Below are 20,208 nucleotides of genomic sequence, written 5' to 3'. Positions count from 1 at the left end.
GGATATATCCATATAAATTAAACATTTATGTCCGATAAAGTCCAATTTCGGTAGGACATTTGTATGGTGGTTAGGTGAAATAATGGACCGATTTCAGCCAGGCTCCGTCCTTGGGCCGAAGAAGAAAGAAAGAAGAAATCCTTCACACAATTTAAAAAAAAAAAACAAAAAAAACTCTCTCCTATAAAATTTGATTTTTGGCGCTTACATTATTTTCGCGGTTAGGGCTCGATATAGTAATAAAATGTGTAAACATTGTGGAAGAAGGTCCACACAATCTAATATACCCACTCCGGAATTATAACTGTGTGTTTCCACATAGAAATTCATTAAATTTTTTTAAAATTTAACAAAATGTCAATAAAAATAAATCTATATATATAAAATACAAAAAATGTTTCTACCTATGTCCGTTATAGACTCTGAGACCATCCAAACGATTAGCTCCAAACTGGTATCATTGGAAAGGAAATTTTCTGAATATGGTTTTAGACACCTAAAATACTACATTAGGTCCATTCGGTGCTTTCGTAAAGAAGATTTTCGAATTTTCTCGTACAAACATTTTTCATCTATATATATAAAAATGGATGTATGTTCCGAATGAACTCAAAAACGGCTTGACCGATTTTAATGAAATTTTCGGGGAATCCAGCGGGTAACACTCTAAAATCAGATTTATGATTTTCGGTCTGTGGGCGAAGATGTGTGGCAAAATCAATTTTTTACATTGTACCGCTAATGTCATCTATATATATATATAGATATCTATCAAAATAAATGTTTTGTAACTCAAGACAAGGTATTTAAATTTGCACTATTTTAATTTTTTTCATATTTGTGTGTAAACCTTAAAAATTAAACTTACGCAGAGAAACTAGACACATTAGCCTTTCCGATGGTATTTAACATACCCAACTAAAATTTCATAGCCTCGATACTGTAATACCCATAATATGTTAACCTCAGGAATAAAAATCACTTTTTTTCTATGGAAATGTTGAATAATTTAATTTTGTTATTTATTTGTAATAATAATTAATTTAATATATAATAATAATAATAAAAAGATGAATAATTTAGTAAAATTTAATCTTAATCACAATAGATCAATTTATATAATAACTATTTTTACACTTAATTTATGAAGTTTTTAAATTTTCAAATATCCATACTTTTATCCTCCTTATTTGTCACCTTTATTAGCTGCTTTTTTTTGTCAATCCTTTCTTGGCGTTATTAGATTCAGCTACTGATTTCGCTGCTGGCTTCTTTTTTGGCTTTGGAAAGAAATCGCATTGAGTAGATGCAGAAAACTTTTTTAATTTGAGTCTTCCATCGACAAGCGGTATGAAAGCATAGTATTGAGCAGTGCCATCGATTGTTACCGCAGCATCGAATCTGCTCTTTAGTGTTTTCAATGTTTCCTCATGATCCTCTTTGCTACTAAAAACTATTTTAGTTTCTTTACAATAATTCTTTGCCCAATGGAATAAAGCAGTCGCATCTAAGATGCGATCTTGATGAGAGCACTGGAGGCTATACTTCGCTGCATTTCTTTTGAGGTTTGCTCCAATACCATCACATGCTCCTTTACCATGAGCAGTAGGATGAAAATGCCACTCAGCTGGCATTCCAAAATCTTTTTCATGAGCTGTAAGATTTGCGAAGCTACTTTTGTTTTTAAAATGTTGACGAGCTCCGTCCGAAAAGTAGTATACCTTTTCTACTGTAAATTTTGATTTTAGATAATTTAGTATTATCTTCTGGTACTCATAAACTGCAACGGTGTTATGTTTTAAATCGTCGGATATGATTGCCATACTTTTGTGTTCCAGGTTTTCTTCTTTCATGTAGTAAATAACTACTGTGAATATAGTTGCTTGGTCGTTATTGAAGTGGAATGCTTGTATGGAATCCTGAAGAACATATTTATAGTTCTCTGCGAAATCAAATGAAATAATGAATTCACCAGACTTCAAATGTGTTTTCAAGTCCTTGAAGAATGACCACTGCTCTTTGACTAAAAAGTCATGGGTTCTCAAATTTAGCAATCCTCTACACAGTTCTTCCACAAAATCATCCACATTTAAAATTATGGTTTTCAGTGTGCATCTTTCAGTCTGAAGCCAAGATTAAAATTTTAACTCCTCAATACATTCTCGATCAAAAGAGTTGATTAAATTTTCTTTGATGGATGTGGTTTCTGGGCAATTCGAACATTCACCTAAGTGGCAAGAAGTTGTAGCATTAGGGCACATAGTCAATTTAAGGCAATCGCGGTAATGGTGTAAATCTTCTGATGAATCATCTTTTAAGTAATTTAAGTTGATTTCCTTCAACATCAATTTAACATTTTCATGGTAAATACAAACACATACTGTGTGAGTTCCGCTGCTTAATAATAAATTTCATTTTCAACCTTAGCCTTTTTAGAAGTCGTAGACATTTTGAATTTTGTAAGTATTTATGTAAATAACACACGTCATAACTTTAACGCTGTTTCTAAAAAACTGATTTCCGTATGTCTTCAGAATGACAATAAATAGTTTTTTAAGATCATATAGGTAGTACGTTTTAATGAATGAGTCTAAAATCTTTTATTAGGGTCAAGAAGGGCTTACATACTAAAGTACCTAGTTTAACCAAATGTTACAAATAATAATAAAAATAACCACCATATAAATAACCTACCTGTCAACTTCTACCTCTCCACCCACTTCTTAAAGTCAAATGTCATAAAATAATAAATAAACTGGTACTTCGGAGAAGGGCCATAAAATATTTCCACTTGATTCCAAAAATTTGTTTCTGGGGCACCTGATATTTTAACAATGAAAATCACGTGCGCTGAAAACTACCTCTAGGATTGACTAAAAAAGCCGCAAGATACAAAACTCAGACAAATTTTGGGGGTGGAAAATTAATAGCGGTCGGCCTCATATTGCACCCCTCCAGTGGCTATTATCGGTCAGTTGTTGTGGTTATTATTTTTAAGGTTTTAGAAACACTTACACACAAATATGAAAAAAATCAATTTAAAAACATTTGTCTTGAGTTACAAAACATTTATTTTGATAGATATCCCACTCGCATCCCACTAAGCGACCAAAAAGGTTTTAAAGGAAAAGACCTAAGCTTTCTTTTGAGAAAAAAAAAATTAATAAAAAAAAGAGTCCATTTTGGAAAAAAAAAGTCAAAAAGGTTTTTGATTTTTCAAAAAAAAGTAAAAAATTGTATGTCTTGAGTTACAAAACATTTTTTTTATAGATATTCCACTCGCATCCCACTAAGCGACAAAAAGGGTGTTAAAGGAAAACACATAAGCTTTCTTCTGAGCAAAAAAAAAATTAAAAAATGGGTCCATTTTTTTTAAAAAAGTCAACAAAGTTTTTGATTTTGCAAAAAAAATTCAAAAATTTTAAATCTTGAGTTACAAAATATTTTTTTTGATAGATATCCCACTCGCATCCCACTAAGCGACCATATAGGTCGCTTAAGAAAAGACCTAAGCTTTCTTAAAAAAAATAAAAAAAAAATAAAAAGGGCCCATTTTGAAAAAAAAAGTCAAAAATATTTTTGATTTAAAAAAAAAAAATCAAAAATATTTTATTAAATTTTTTTATTTTTTTTTCTCGAAAGATTGCATAAATAGCTATCTAAACTATTTGGGACACATTTTGCTAAGAACAATAGGTAATAAGTTATATGGATAAAAAAAACACCTGTTTGGCCAAAATGTCAAATTTTGACCTCCTATAACTCAGAGTTCTTGACCGATCTTGAAAAATGGTGTCCGAATTACTATCCAATAGAACTAACATTGGTGCAAATTTCATCGCGATCGGAAGACATCGATTTCAAAAGTTGGTTCACTTGACGTGAAATGTCCCATATATAAAAAACCGCTGGACCGATTTTGATGAAATTTCCGGGGGATCTTCAGAATAGCACAGCGGGTAACACTGTATAGTCAGATTTTTAATACTCGGTCTGTGGAGGGGCGTGTAAAAATCCAATGCCATATATTTCATAAAAATGGATGCGGGTATGTATGTTCCATATGGATTCAAAAATGGCTGGACTGATTTTGATGATATATTCACGGAATCTTCAGAAAAGACTTTTGGGTAACAGTGTAAAGTCAAATTTTTTGATTTTCGGTATGTGATAAACAATTTTGTTTACTCTTGCATATTAGGTGCATGAATAAGAAATTTTCATACTAAATTTTTCAATTCATTGGAACAGGCGAAATGCCACTATTAAAATTGAAGGTCGGATCATCGACTTTGTCCGACACTGTATATTAAAATCGAGATGCAATATAAAACAGATGTTTTCTAAAGGCCAGCAACGCGGACCGGGTTCAGCTAGTAAATTAATAAAATAAATTATATAACAGTGATGTTTATTTTATCGCAGAATATTCGTCATTCGAATACTTTTAATAATAATTGAAATAAACTATATAAAAAAGTTTGTACATTAATACAGTTTAGCTTAATATAAATTTACTAGAATCAGATATACATTTTTTCTCTAAAAATTAGTTATCTTCAAAAATTTATTATTACTAAAAACAATCAATGAAAAAAAGAAAATTAACGAATATTTTATAATAAATGAATTCAAATGTATTTTATTTAGTGGTTACGTCTTTTTCGTCAAATATTTGTCATGTGTGACCCTACCTTAGTCTTTAAAATGTTGTAATATGATATAAATACTCACATTCACATAGTAACATTTTATTATTTCCTTCTATCCAATCAAATTCTTTATTATTTTCAAAAAATATATAAACAAAAACCCTTGATACTTTTTTTCAAGATGATTTGAACAGGAGAAAATACTAAAATGTTACTATTTAAAAGTATTTAGAGCTTATTATAGTTATAGTAGTTAAAACTGACTATATTTAATTTTTTTAATTTAATTGGTATGTTTTAGGTTAAGATTGCGGCGAAAACTAAGCTCCGAATAATAAGCATGTAGTATGTAATGAATTTGACTCTGATTGTTTTTTTTTTCTATTATCAAATTATTTATTGTAACAAGTACGATATTAAATTTTATTTATTGTAAAATCATCCAAAGATTACTTTTATTTAAATATGACGGATTGTAAAGGAAATATGTATAGGTATTTGGTTTAGTTAAGAAATTAAAAGAAAACATAACGCAAAATCTATTCCACTATATAGGCGTACAAATGTCACGTACGATGACATTTAATTTTTCAGAATTAAAAATGGGAAAAGGGAAAAAACTGCGGCGGATTATTTATTCATGATTGGGCTGAAAATATAGAAGGTTTTCCCATGTATAAAAATGGTAGTCCACCCATATCAGTCCCTAATATTCATATTGATAGCTGCCACAGCTTGCCATAAAAATGAAATGGTCAATGTATGTAATGGCATCATGTGAGAACGGCTTGAGCGATTTGGCTGATTTTTTTTATTCGATTCGAAATTTTCAGGAGATGGTTTGTAAAGCCTTGTACTCTGTTCATATTTGCGAAAATTTATGGTTTTTTCATGCGAAAAATTTTATATGCTGTTTGACAGTTTTAATTTCGTGCGAAATAAGTGCTGCTTATGTTATTTCGTGTGGAAAAATAAGGTTGCCAGATGTATTTCACATGTTTTCCACAATAAAAACAGAGTACTGCTTTTGCGAAATTATTTCGCATATATTTCATTCCAAATATTTTATATGTAGTTTGACAGCATTTCGCACGGAATTTTGAACAGAGTACCTAGCTTAAAGAAAAAAAATTAAAAAATTCCGGGTAAAACTCGGATTTTTTTTGAGTCCAGTCAACTGTAATGAAAAAGCTCCCTAACGGTGCGTTTACACATGCAAGTAGATTGAGGAAAGTTGAGAATACGTATTATTATCGAAAATGTCGAAAATACATCGAAATGTCTACAAGTTGCTTGAGCGTTTACACATGCAAGTAAAAGTTCATTTTAAAAATGTCGTCAAAACGTAAACACATTATTATTAAGAGTTGCCTAGGATACCACATACATATATTTGTAGGGAAATAATTGTTATAAATAATTATTATTATTACTTTAATGAGATTAGTGCTCTTAAATTAATTTAATAGCGTTCTTTATTCATATTTGAAGAGAAAAAACAATTTTTTTTACAAATATACATAAAATAAGTTAAAAATATAATAATTATTTTACCACAATCCAGTAATTTTTTTTAAATTTTTTTAGTTAGGCAACTCTGTTTGTGTTTTTGACACTTTATTGCAGTAAGTGTCAAAAAATCACTGTCCATCGAAATTCACTAGGCAGTGAGCTGTAAGTGGCTGCATGTGTGCTTGTGTTAGTGCAAAAGTGTGAATGTATTGTGTTTTTCGAACTGTTACTTGCATGTGTAAACGCTAGGTAAAGTATGCAGTACAAATTTAGATATTTTATTTGCAAATAGATAAGAACAGGCAGGTTTATGTGGGTTGGAGAAACTTGAACATTAGTAAATGCTACCGGGCATTTATATATATATATTGTATATATATATATATATATATATATATATATATATATATATATATATATATATATATACATATATATATAAAAAGAACTAACAAAATGCAACCGGGCGAAGCCGGGGCGGTCAACTATTTATTTATATATATATATATATACAGTGAGCCTCAAAAATGAGTATACACCAAAAATTATTAGATTTTTTTTAAGGTCACGAAAATCATTATAGTCCGACTTAAATCTTTTTTTTTCACAACCGAATCTATTTTTCAGCCCATTCTCCAACAAACCGAAACTTTTAAATTTTAATCTATAGATAAATTTTAAGATTTTTATTATTAAATTAAAAAAATCAAATAATTTTTGGTGTATACTCACTTTTGAGGCTCACTGTATATATATATATATATATATATATATATATAGCGGGGGCGGCTTCGCTCGGTAGCATTTACTAATGTTAGTTCTTCAAGTTATATATATGGGGCATTTCACGTCAAGTGAACCAACTTTTGAAATCGATGCACCAATGTTAGTTCTATTGGATAGTAATTCGCACACCATTTTTCAACAAGATCGGCCAAGAACTCTCTGAGTTATAGGAGGTCAAAATTTGACATTTTGGCTAAACAGGTGTTTTTTTTTATCCATATAACTTATTACCTATTGTTCTTAGCAAAATGTGTCCCAAATAGTTTAGATAGCTATTTATGCAATCTTTCGAAAAAAAAAAATTAAAAAAATTTAATAAAATATTTTTGATTTTTTTTTTTAAATCAAAAATATTTTTGACTTTTTTTTCAAAATGGGCCCTTTTTATTTTTTTTTTTTATTTTTTTTAAGAAAGCTTAGGTCTTTTCCTAAGCGACCTATATGGTCGCTTAGTGGGATGCGAGTGGGATATCTATCAAAAAAAATATTTTGTAACTCAAGATTTAAAATTTTTGAATTTTTTTGCAAAATCAAAAACTTTGTTGACTTTTTTTAAAAAAATGGATCCATTTTTTAATTTTTTTTTTGCTCAGAAGAAAGCTTATGTGTTTTCCTTTAACACCCTTTTTGTCGCTTAGTGGGATGCGAGTGGGATATCTATAAAAAAATGTTTTGTAACTCAAGACATACAATTTTTTACTTTTTTTTGAAAAATCAAAAACCTTTTTGACTTTTTTTTCCAAAATGGACTCTTTTTTTATTAATTTTTTTCTCAAAAGAAAGCTTAGGTCTTTTCCTTTAAAACCTTTTTGGTCGCTTAGTGGGATGCGAGTGGGATATCTATCAAAATAAATGTTTTGTAACTCAAGACAAATGTTTTTAAATTGATTTTTTTCATATTTGTGTGTAAGTGTTTCTAAAACCTTAAAATAAAAACCACAACAACTGACCGATAATAGCCACTGGAGGGTTGCAATATGAGGCCGACCGCTATTAATTTTCCACCCCCAAAATTTGTCTGAGTTTTGTATCTTGCGGCTTTTTTAGTCAATCCTAGAGGTAGTTTTCAGCGCACGTGATTTTCATTGTTAAAATATCAGGTGCCCCAGAAACAAATTTTTGGAATCAAGTGGAAATATTTTATGGCCCTTCTCCGAAGTACCAGTTTATTTATTATTTTATGACATTTGACTTTAAGAAGTGGGTGGAGAGGTAGAAGTTGACAGGTAGGTTATTTATATGGTGGTTATTTTTATTATTATTTGTAACATTTGGTTAAACTAGGTACTTTAGTATGTAAACCCTTCTTGACCCTAATAAAAGATTTTAGACTCATTCATTAAAACGTACTACCTATATGATCTTAAAAAACTATTTATTGTCATTCTGAAGACATACGGAAATCAGTTTTTTAGAAACAGCGTTAAAGTTAAGACGTGTGTTATTTACATAAATACTTACAAAATTCAAAATGTCTACGACTTCTAAAAAGGCTAAGGTTGAAAATGAAATTTATTATTAAGCAGCGGAACTCACACAGTATGTGTTTGTATTTACCATGAAAATGTTAAATTGATGTTGAAGGAAATCAACTTAAATTACTTAAAAGATGATTCATCAGAAGATTTACACCATTACCGCGATTGCCTTAAATTGACTATGTGCCCTAATGCTACAACTTCTTGCCACTTAGGTGAATGTTCGAATTGCCCAGAAACCACATCCATCAAAGAAAATTTAATCAACTCTTTTGATCGAGAATGTATTGAGGAGTTAAAATTTTAATCTTGGCTTCAGACTGAAAGATGCACACTGAAAACCATAATTTTAAATGTGGATGATTTTGTGGAAGAACTGTGTAGAGGATTGCTAAATTTGAGAACCCATGACTTTTTAGTCAAAGAGCAGTGGTCATTCTTCAAGGACTTGAAAACACATTTGAAGTCTGGTGAATTCATTATTTCATTTGATTTCGCAGAGAACTATAAATATGTTCTTCAGGATTCCATACAAGCATTCCACTTCAATAACGACCAAGCAACTATATTCACAGTAGTTATTTACTACATGAAAGAAGAAAACCTGGAACACAAAAGTATGGCAATCATATCCGACGATTTAAAACATAACACCGTTGCAGTTTATGAGTACCAGAAGATAATACTAAATTATCTAAAATCAAAATTTACAGTAGAAAAGGTATACTACTTTTCGGACGGAGCTCGTCAACATTTTAAAAACAAAAGTAGCTTCGCAAATCTTACAGCTCATGAAAAAGATTTTGGAATGCCAGCTGAGTGGCATTTTCATCCTACTGCTCATGGTAAAGGAGCATGTGATGGTATTGGAGCAAACCTCAAAAGAAATGCAGCGAAGTATAGCCTCCAGTGCTCTCATCAAGATCGCATCTTAGATGCGACTGCTTTATTCCATTGGGCAAAGAATTATTGTAAAGAAACTAAAATAGTTTTTAGTAGCAAAGAGGATCATGAGGAAACATTGAAAACACTAAAGAGCAGATTCGATGCTGCGGTAACAATCGATGGCACTGCTCAATACCATGCTTTCATACCGCTTGTCGATGGAAGACTCAAATTAAAAAAGTTTTCTGCATCTACTCAATGCGATTTCTTTCCAAAGCCAAAAAAGAAGCCAGCAGCGAAATCAGTAGCTGAATCTAATAACGCCAAGAAAGGATTGACAAAAAAAAGCAGCTAATAAAGGTGACAAATAAGGAGGATAAAAGTATGGATATTTGAAAATTTAAAAACTTCATAAATTAAGTGTAAAAATAGTTATTATATAAATTGATCTATTGTGATTAAGATTAAATTTTACTAAATTATTCATCTTTTTATTATTATTATATATTAAATTAATTATTATTACAAATAAATAACAAAATTAAATTATTCAACATTTCCATAGAAAAAAAGTGATTTTTATTCCTGAGGTTAACATATTATGGGTATTACAGTATCGAGGCTATGAAATTTTAGTTGGGTATGTTACATACCATCGGAAAGGCTAATGTGTCTAGTTTCTCTGCGTAAGTTTAATTTTTAAGGTTTAATATGAAAAAAATTAAAATAGTGCAAATTTAAAAACCTTTGTCTTGAGTTACAAAACATTTATTTTGATAGATATCCCACTCGCATCCCACTAAGCGACCAAAAAGGTTTTAAAGGAAAAGACCTAAGCTTTCTTTTGAGAAAAAAAAATTAATAAAAAAAGAGTCCATTTTGGAAAAAAAAAGTCAAAAAGGTTTTTGATTTTTCAAAAAAAAGTAAAAAATTGTATGTCTTGAGTTACAAAACATTTTTTTTATAGATATCCCACTCGCATCCCACTAAGCGACAAAAAGGGTGTTAAAGGAAAACACATAAGCTTTCTTCTGAGCAAAAAAAAAAATTAAAAAATGGGTCCATTTTTTTAAAAAAAGTCAACAAAGTTTTTGATTTTGCAAAAAATTCAAAAATTTTAAATCTTGAGTTACAAAATATTTTTTTTGATAGATATCCCACTCGCATCCCACTAATCGACCATATAGGTCGCTTAGGAAAAGACCTAAGCTTTCTTAAAAAAAATAAAAAAAAAAAATAAAAAGGGCCCATTTTGAAAAAAAAAGTCAAAAATATTTTTGATTTAAAAAAAAAAATCAAAAATATTTTATTAAATTTTTTTAATTTTTTTTTTCGAAAGATTGCATAAATAGCTATCTAAACTATTTGGGACACATTTTGCTAAGAACAATAGGTAATAAGTTATATGGATAAAAAAAAACATCTGTTTGGCCAAAATGTCTCCTATAACTCAGAGAGTTCTTGACCGATCTTGTTGGTCCGAATTACTATCCAATAGAACTAACATTGGTGCAAATTTCATCGCGATCGGAAGACATCGATTTCAAAAGTTGGTTCACTTGACGTGAAATGCCCCATATATATATAAAAAATAGTTGACCGCCCCGGCTATTATATATATATATATATATATATATATATATATATATATATATATATATATATATATATATATATATATATATGTAGGATGTACGTTTGACCCACTGTAACATAACGGGACCTTAACAAATAATATATTCACTGAAGTTGTTGCATCTTACATAGGGCAGAGCTTTGTTTTTTGTCAAATAGGGAGTATCAAATTGAATACTAAAGTATGAACAACTCAGTGGTGGCTCTCGTTTTATTTTTATAAATAACTTAGAACTTAAGACAAATGAAATAAATGATCTAATAAATGAATTGTTAAAATATTGAAATTGAAAAGTGATTTGGTACCCCACAAATGGGGGCTCAACCGGGATAAGGCCAAAACCAAAAAAGAGTGAATTGTGAACATTTAAAAATAAAAACATTTAAAAAAGTAAAAAGATAAAAACAGTTTATTTTACAAAGAAAATTGAAAGTGAGCGAGAACACAAAAAATAAAAAATAAACAGAACGCAATAGAATTGTCTAAACAAATTAAATTTTTTATTGTGACCATGTACATAAAACAAATTAATAAAAATTGAAGGAACATAAAGACAAAATGTGAAAAGAAAAAAAAACCTGGTATGCATCAACATACACAAGCGCAGAGAAACGGTTCATAATTTTTTGTGTGTGGCAAAAATTAAGTAAAAGGAGAATCAACAGTCTTGGTGAGCTGAGTACATGAGTAAAGGAATTAAGGCAGACGTAGAGAGAATTCAGCCAGTGTAGCTGAGTGCTAAACATTGGAGTAGCTGAGTGCTAAATTGCTTAGTGCACTTTAGAAAGATGGATCTAAGAGACTTTGTTGCGACTACAGACGTTTAAACGAGAAGATAATTCGAGATAACTTCCCCATGGCTCTGATCGATGACGTCATTCAAAGATTGCAAGCGACTAAAATATTTACTACACTTGACTTGAAGAATGGGTTCCTACACGTACCAATAGAAAGAGAGTCGAGAAAATACACAGCTTTCGTTACGCCCAATGGACAGTACGAGTTCCAATTTGTACCTTTCGGTATTAGTAACTCTCCAGCCGTGTTTTGCCGATACATTTCAGTAGTTTTTCATGATTTGGTTAGAGACGGTACGATAGTTGTTTATATGGTCGACATAGTTATATTGTCCCGTGATGAGAAGGAAGGTATCCATAATTTGCACAGAGTTTTAGAAGTTGCGTCGTCAAACGGACTTAAATTTAAATGGAGTAAGTGTCAATTTCTGCGCCGAAAAATTAAGTTTTTAGGCTATGTCGTTGAAAACTCGTCTATATCACCCTCAGAGGAGAAGATCTCAGCTATCAAGAAATTCCCGATACCTAATAACGTAAAGGCTGTACAACGATTTTTGGGGCTGACATCATTTTTCCGTCGCTTTATACCGGAGTATGCAATGATAGCCAAGCCGTTGTCGGACTTGCTCAAAAAGGGTGCGAACTTCAAGATGGGTGATGTGGAGTTACTAGCCCTACAACAGTTGAAAACCGCATTGTCGAGCGATTCGGTTTTGAAGCTGTACAACCCGAAAGCCGAAACAGAGATTCATACCGATGCGAGTAAACATGGATACGGAGCTGTACTTTTGCAGAAAGACTCTGAGGATTCAGCACTCCACCCAATAGAGTATATGAGTAGAAAAACAACTTCTTCCGAAGAGAAATACCATTCGTACGAGCTTGAAGTTTTGGCAATAGTTGAAGCGTTAAAAAAGTGGAGGGTGTACGTTTTGGGGCTAAAGTTTAAAATAGTTACCGATTGCAACGCGTTTGCCATGACCATGCGGAAAGACGATGTTCCGGTTAGAGTATCGAGGTGGGCCTTATTCCTTCAAGAATTTGACTACACTATTGAACATCGGTCTGGAACTCGAATAAAGCACGTTGATGCCCTGAGTCGAGTTTCGTATTTTATGATTCAGGATTCACTCCAACATCGCATAAAAGAGGCGCAACAGAACGAAGATTGGATAAAAGCAGTTTGTAAGGTGCTCGAGAAAAGCCCTTATGACAATTATTACATGAAATATGGAATTGTATACAAAGACCAAGCTAGAGAGCTAATTGTCATACCCACAAGTATGGAAAAGGAGATTATCGAAATGGCTCACCACCATGGACATTTCGCAGTGCGTAAAACTAAGGATTTGGTTGGAAAACAATTCTATATCCCCAAATTAGAAGAGAAAACTGAGGCAGTGGTAAAGAGCTGTGTAGAGTGCATTATAGTCGAGGCAAAATCTGGAAAGAAAGAGGGAAGGCTCAACCCGATCGACAAATCGGACAGACCTTTCGTGACCTACCATCTAGATCATGTCGGACCAATGGAGGCTACGCATAAAATGTACAATCACATACTCGTTGTGATCGATGCATTCACGAAATTTGTCTGGTTATACCCAACCAAGAGTACTGGCAGCAAAGAAGTGGTCGAAAAGATGAGTAAGCAGTCCGCCATATTTGGTAACCCACAACGAGTAATAACTGATAGGGGTACTGCTTTTACCGCCAATGAATTTGATGATTACTGTAAGAGCGAAGGGATACAGCATTTGCTAATTGCCACAGGAGTCCCGAGAGGTAATGGACAGGTAGAACGAATCAATAGAGTAATCGTGCCCATGTTAGCCAAAATGTGTGCCGAGAAACCCAACCATTGGTATAGGTATGTTGAAAGAGTTCAGCAAGTGATAAACAACTCTCCTTCGAGAAGTACTCAGAATACACCTTTCCAGTTGATGACGGGCATTAGTATGCGAACGAAAGAAGACCCACAATTAAATCAAATGTTGCAGGAATTCTCTATATCCGAACTCCAGCAAGAAAGAGATGAAATTAGAGATGAGGCACGAAAGAATATCTCTAAAATACAAGCGGAAAACAAGAAGTCGTTTGACAGAAAGAGGGTACCAGGTACGGATTATAAAGTGGGCGACCTCGTAGCAATCAAGCGCACTCAATATGGAGTAGGCCCATATAAAATAGTGTCCAAATTAAACCACGACCGATACGAGGTAGTAAAACTGGGTGAAGGCGAAGGTTCGAGAAAATGTAACACCGTCGGCGAATACATGAAACCGTGGAATCCAGCTTCGGGACGAAGCCAACATCAGGACGGCCGAATGTAGGATATACGTTTGACCCACTGTAACATAACGGGACCTTAACATATAATATACTCACTGAAGTTGTTGCATCTTACATAGGGCAGAGCAAGGCGTATTTAACAAGGTGACAGCAGTGGCGAATTGAAATAAATACAGGCGAATTCACTTATTTTTTATACATAGAGTTTGACATACGGCCGTACGGGCGGATATTTTTTATATATGTAGTTTGACATTCGTGCGAGCTATTTCTATAATCAGCTGTGCTGCCGATGGCACCTTATTAAATGCACCTTGGGCAGAGCTTTAATGTTTTTTGTCAAATAGAATGTATTAGTAGAAAAAACTATGTGAAAACAAAAACAACACTCGTATGTGTGATTATTTTGAGTAATTATGTGCAAATTTCCTGGTCCTGCGGCAGATACAGCACCCCATACCATGACCGAACCCATACCGTGTTTTACTGTGGGTTGCAAATTATTTTTTTTCAGCTCTTCATTTGCTTTTCTCCATACGTAAGAGCGTCCATCGGACCTAAAAACGTTGTATTTGCTTTCATCTGTAAACAGCACCTGTTTCCGTAAAGAAAAGTCCTTGTTGCGGTATTTTTTTTTGCGAACTCTAAACGCTTCCTTTGATTAATGTCGCTTATAAAAGGTTTTTTCCTAGCAACTCTACCATTATAATTGTGCTTTCGAAGAACAATACAAACTGTTTCTGGGTTTGCTTTTTTGCCAAGGAATTTCTCTGCTTCTGCTGCCAACTTTGGTGTACTTAGATGAGGATTCCGCTTAATTTGGCGCACTAACCATTTCTCGTCATTATGAGAGAAGATTTTATTTTTGTTAGGCTTTGATTTATTTTTAAAATCATTGCTATTTTTATATCTTCTAACGATGTTAAAAATAGTTGTAGGTGCACGATTCACAATTTCGGCGATTTCTCGACTTGTTTTTCCCTCCTTGGACAATTTTTTTATCAGTTCCCTGTGTTCTGGTGAAGTCTGAACACCACGCGGCGCCATTTTAAAATTATTATAAAAAAAACGTTAATGCTCTTTAAACTTAACAGTGGAAACAATATTATTTAAAATTGACCAATCTTAAATATTTTAATAGAATTGAAGAACAATTTGGAATTGAAATAACATGGTGTTCCATTATTACTTTTAGCCCATTTTTTCAGTGTTCCCATTGTTTTGATTAAATACGTAAACATTATGAAACAATGCTAACTTTTTTTTTTAAATATTTTCTATTTCGATTTAGTTTAATAAAACATATATATTTTTTTATGATTTTAGCATAAAAGTGGCTATAAAGTAATTTAGAACTTAAACAAATTATATGTTCCATTATGTTGTTTCTACATTTCTTGTTCTAGTGGCCTGAGACACGTTAATGGCCTGGCGATTTTTGAATAACTTTAACATTTTTTAACCAATTTTTGTGTTTTATATCTTATTAGAACGACAATTGCGTACACATTTCGATTCTTTTAAATTAAATTGCAAAAGACACTCTAATATACATATATGGTCTATTTTTGATCTAATTAAGTAATTCAATTATACAGATAGATATGAATTTTAGTATTTAGATTGTATAGGAGGTGTCACGCCCGCTATTGATAATCCGCCCATTCTTGTCATATCCTAAATATTAATGGTAGAATAAACGTACAATATTAATGGACTCTGGGTGTGTTCGTAAATTCAGTATGATTGCATCACTGCTGCAAATTAACAGTTTAGCGTTCGAAAAAGTATATTGCCGATTATTGCTTTACGTCAAACATTTTTTAATGCAAATTTTTGGCAGTGACGCCGCAAATTTGTGCAACCAATGCATCACTAAGTTATATGTTGCAAAATTTTGCAGGTCGTGGCATCAGTGATCCACAAATTTACTGCATTTACGAACACACCCTATCTCTTATTGTATCCCATATATTAGATTTTTTTAATTATCATTATATGGGATAGGCCACGCCCTCTGTGGCTACTACTCCCATTTTTGCCACAAATATTTATACAAACGGTGGAATTGCTCATGTAAAATTTTAAGACTATAGCTATTATAGTTTCCTAGATACATATTTGATCTTGCCCACTTGAAAATTCAAAACAAAAAGTAACCTATAGTTCCTTCCAGACATAAGGCAACATACTGTAAAAATTTCCAGAATATCGGGTCAGCCGTTTAAGTTATCTTTCATGTTTTGGGCCCGCATTTGATATATAAATTATAAAAAATACACAAAATTTCTAGCTCTATATCGAATACCACAATCTCGAATAAGAAAATTACGATTAGTTTTACTCGATATCGAATGCGGTAATTCGGCAACAGCTTTCAAAAATAGTTTCCATTGTAAGGACTACTTGGTTTTTTAACTAAAAATATTTACTTTTGTTAACAACATTGCAATTGGTTTTTCCAATTATAAACTATTTGAAGATCATTTATTGAATAAGTCGAATAATCCTTCACCCTAGTATATTAGTCTTATTTAACCACATCTTAATCTTTATTTCTCCTTTTCCTATTTCAGTCATTAGTTTTTCAACGTCCAAACTGTTACTTAGTGTGTCGGCTGCGCTTTTAGGTTTCGGCCAATCCTTAAAACTCTTCCTTCACAACTGAGTCTTTCAAATGAGTATGACACGTTCTCAGTGGACTGCCATACGCTTTCCAATGCACTTTATCAATGGCTTGTTAATACTTTCAGCCCAATTATGATTTTCCTATGTGGCTATTCCTGGACGAGTAATCCCAAATTACAAAAACAATTTGAATTGTGTCATTATTGCAGCCGTCGAACAATATTATTTCGCTATTAGGCTCATACATATGTACATAAGAAATTAAAAAAAATAGTTGGCGAAATACAGAATTTAGGGCGGGCTTTGCACTAATTCATGTCCACAAAATTATAACTTTAATACAAAACTTACTTTTTCAACAAATAGTCCAAATTAAACATTTTATGAATTTTTAAATACAATTAAACAATAAAATATTAAATAAATTAAGATCTACCAATTCTCAATTTTTGGTTTATGGTTCTGTGGCTTGATCATCTGGAATCCTTTCTGCACGTTTTTGGAAAACTAAAAAATGTCAGTGAATTTATCAATAATTGGGAAATTTAGCACAATTCTTACTATAAAAATTATAATTTTTGCACAAAATATCGAAACTACGCCCATCTGAATGCAAGTCATTTGCAACTGCTGTAATAAAACTAACAATTAGATAAAAACAAGAGTATTATTCAATTATTAATATGGCTATTTGTTGTATTTCTTTAATAATAATTTATGGTGAACTTCAGTAAGGTAAGAATGGAAAGTTGTGAGGAGGAAAGGGTTTTTGATGATCACTTATGTATATCCAATTACGTTATATTCATTAATAATGTATTACTAATTATTAACGTGTAACGTCCTTAGTCGTCTTAATTAATAACATCAGTCAGATTGCTGTTGCAAAACAATGCCAAAACTGTTGCCAGCTTCAACAGAAAGTGGATGAGTAGACGATGATGATGATGAAGACGAATCGCCAATATTTGTATCATTTACAGCAGTAAAATTTGGGACAATTGCTGACAAAGCACTTGTACTTGCACGACTGTCGTCATCGTCAACATCATCGTCGCCATTACCGGCATCATTGGCGCTAGATGCGGCGGTATTCATTGAACTAGTTCTGGAAAAAGATCCAGCAGCAGTTGTTTCTGAAATTAACGAAAGTGCAGCCGATGCTGCTGGCGTTGATAAAAGATTTTGTTGTGTTTGTTGCAACTGTCTTTGGGTAGGAATATCTAGTTGTTGACGTCGCCGACGGGACTCATCATCACTTTGATAAACTTCATCTTCCGAATTTTCAATACTTGAGATTGATGAAGCACGGGGTCGCTGCTAAATATACAAAAAATATCAGTAATATTTAATTAGGATTACAATTAAAAATAATATGACTAATTTTTATGATAATACTTTGTTGTTAACACGTAGAAATCGTTCTTCTTTAATTCTTGACAAGCGCATCAAAAGATCATAGTGCTGTTCTACACGTCGCAAACATGTTGTGCAAATGGTCTTGGGCAGCGGATCAGTTGGTGAGATCTGAAGTCATTATTTGTTATTGCATTAAATCTATAACATACTCTTATAATTTTTGTTTGGTTACCGTGATAGGCAGATAGCCATTTATTTTTTCAACCAGACAAAGGCGCTGTCCCTGATCACCGTATATATGGATTACAATTCGATGCATTTCCGAACATAGACGACATAGAAAACCTGATATACAAGCTTTATCGATGCTCCCCATTCTTATTTTATTTTCTTAAATCTTAACTATATATTTTCTTTTGCAATGCTTAGTTTTCCGACTTTTATGTATTTTCTCTGCAAATTACTTCGATATGTACTTTAATTCTTTCTTCTTAACACAATTTTGTTGTTGCCAGACTTGAAATAGAAAAAAGGATTAAAACAAGTAAATATATATAACTAGTTGGTCACCATATTTAATAATCATAGAAGAACCAAATAAATATATACATATGATGTTTTGCAACAAACCTTTTGTTCAATATAATAAAGCTACCACGAATTTGAAATTTAAATCATGTTGTTCTTTCTAAATAATTCTCAAATTCTCAATCAATTGTTGGAGCGATGGATGTCCTTTATTTCCCAAAATATACAAATATCTTGTTTCCACTGAACGCACTGTAAATAATGTTGCCAGAGTCTAATCTTATAGGAATTGTACATTTGTGTGTGTGTGTGTCAACATATGTTTGACTAAACCAATTACCGAGCGTATCCGTAAGAACAGAACAGATTCGTATTAACCATGGTGTAATGATATACAAGGTGACATTAATCAAACAGCTGATTATTTTTTTGCTCGAGTTTGTTTACAACTTTAATCTTGTCAACATTTTTTTTGCTGTAGTTTGTATACATTATGTCAGCTGTTTTTGACACTATAAAAGTTATTTGCAAACTGTACATTAATATAAACGTACGCAACTACACCATTTCCAATTGTATTTCAGAAGTTTCTAATTGTATTTCAGAAATTTCCAATTGAATTTCAGAAATTTCTAATTATATTTCAGAAAATTCCAATTCAATTTCAGAAATTTCCATTTATATTTCAGAAATTTCCAATTATATTTCAGAAATTTCTAATTATATTTCAGAATTTTCTAATTATATTTCAGAATTTTCCATTTATATTTCAGAAATTTCTAATTGTATTTCAGAAATTTCCAATTGTATTTCAGAATTTTCCAATTGTATTTCAGAAATTTCCATTTGTATTTCAGAATTTTTATTTTATACTTAAAAAGTTTCCAATTGTATTTCAGAATTTTCCAATTGTATTTCAGAAATATCCATTTGTATTTCAGAAAATTCTAATAGCAATACCATTGAATATTTCTGAAATACAAATAGAAAATTCTGAAATACAATTGGAAAATTCTGAAATACAATTAGAAACATTTTAAATATAAATTAAAAATTCTGAAATACAAATGGAAATTTCTGAAATACAATTGGAAAATTCTGAAATACAATTAGAAAATTCTGAAATACAATTAGAAAGTTCTGAAATATAATTGGAATATTCTGAAATATAATTAGAAAATTCTGAAATATAATTAGAAATTTCTGAAATATAATTGGAAATTTCTGAAATATAAATGGAAATTTCTGAAATATAAATGGAAATTTCTGAAATTGAATTGGAATTTTCTGAAATATATTTAGAAATTTCTGAAATTCAATTGGAAATTTCTGAAATACAATTAGAAACTTCTGAAATACAATTGGAAATGGTGTAGAAAAGAGTAAGAACAATATTGAAATTAATGCAGATGAGTGAATAGCTAATCGTTTCGTTTTCTCTCTTTGTCACTTGAAAAGTTTTTGTTTATGCTCATGTACAATACAATATAAAAATTTTGATTTGTTTTGTACATTTTGCAAACGTTTGCGAAATGTTTTGTTTGTTATCATACTCTGGTTCAAATACAACATGTTGTTTTTGTACATGTTGTATTTGCTGTAGTTCTGTCTTCACCAAGGCGTATTTAACAAGGTGACAGCAGTGGCGAATTGAAATA

At 31.6% G+C, this 20,208-nt stretch overlaps 1 protein-coding gene across 2 annotated transcripts; it reads right to left on the bottom strand.

The window, feature by feature from the left end:
- Positions 1 to 17,330: 17,330 nt before the first annotated feature.
- On the bottom strand, positions 17,331 to 18,768 carry LOC135949222 (uncharacterized). Of its 2 annotated transcripts, XM_065498714.1 has the most exons (4): positions 18,653 to 18,768; positions 18,255 to 18,538; positions 18,062 to 18,190; positions 17,331 to 17,983 (listed from the first exon to the last, which is right to left on the bottom strand). In XM_065498714.1, the coding sequence occupies exons 2-4, from the start codon at positions 18,396 to 18,398 to the stop codon at positions 17,531 to 17,533; spliced, it is 726 nt and encodes a 241-aa protein (XP_065354786.1). In that variant the 5' UTR covers positions 18,399 to 18,538; positions 18,653 to 18,768; the 3' UTR covers positions 17,331 to 17,530. The 2 variants fall into 2 exon arrangements, with proteins under 2 accessions (XP_065354786.1, XP_065354787.1); XM_065498715.1 differs by lacking the exon at positions 18,653 to 18,768 and having other exon boundaries at positions 17,331 to 17,980; positions 18,255 to 18,546.
- Positions 18,769 to 20,208: the final 1,440 nt, after the last annotated feature.

This window comes from Calliphora vicina, chromosome 1, assembly GCF_958450345.1.
Source record: "Calliphora vicina chromosome 1, idCalVici1.1, whole genome shotgun sequence".
Lineage (NCBI taxonomy): Eukaryota > Metazoa > Arthropoda > Insecta > Diptera > Calliphoridae > Calliphora > Calliphora vicina.
This window is presented reverse-complemented; position numbering and strand designations above follow the sequence as displayed.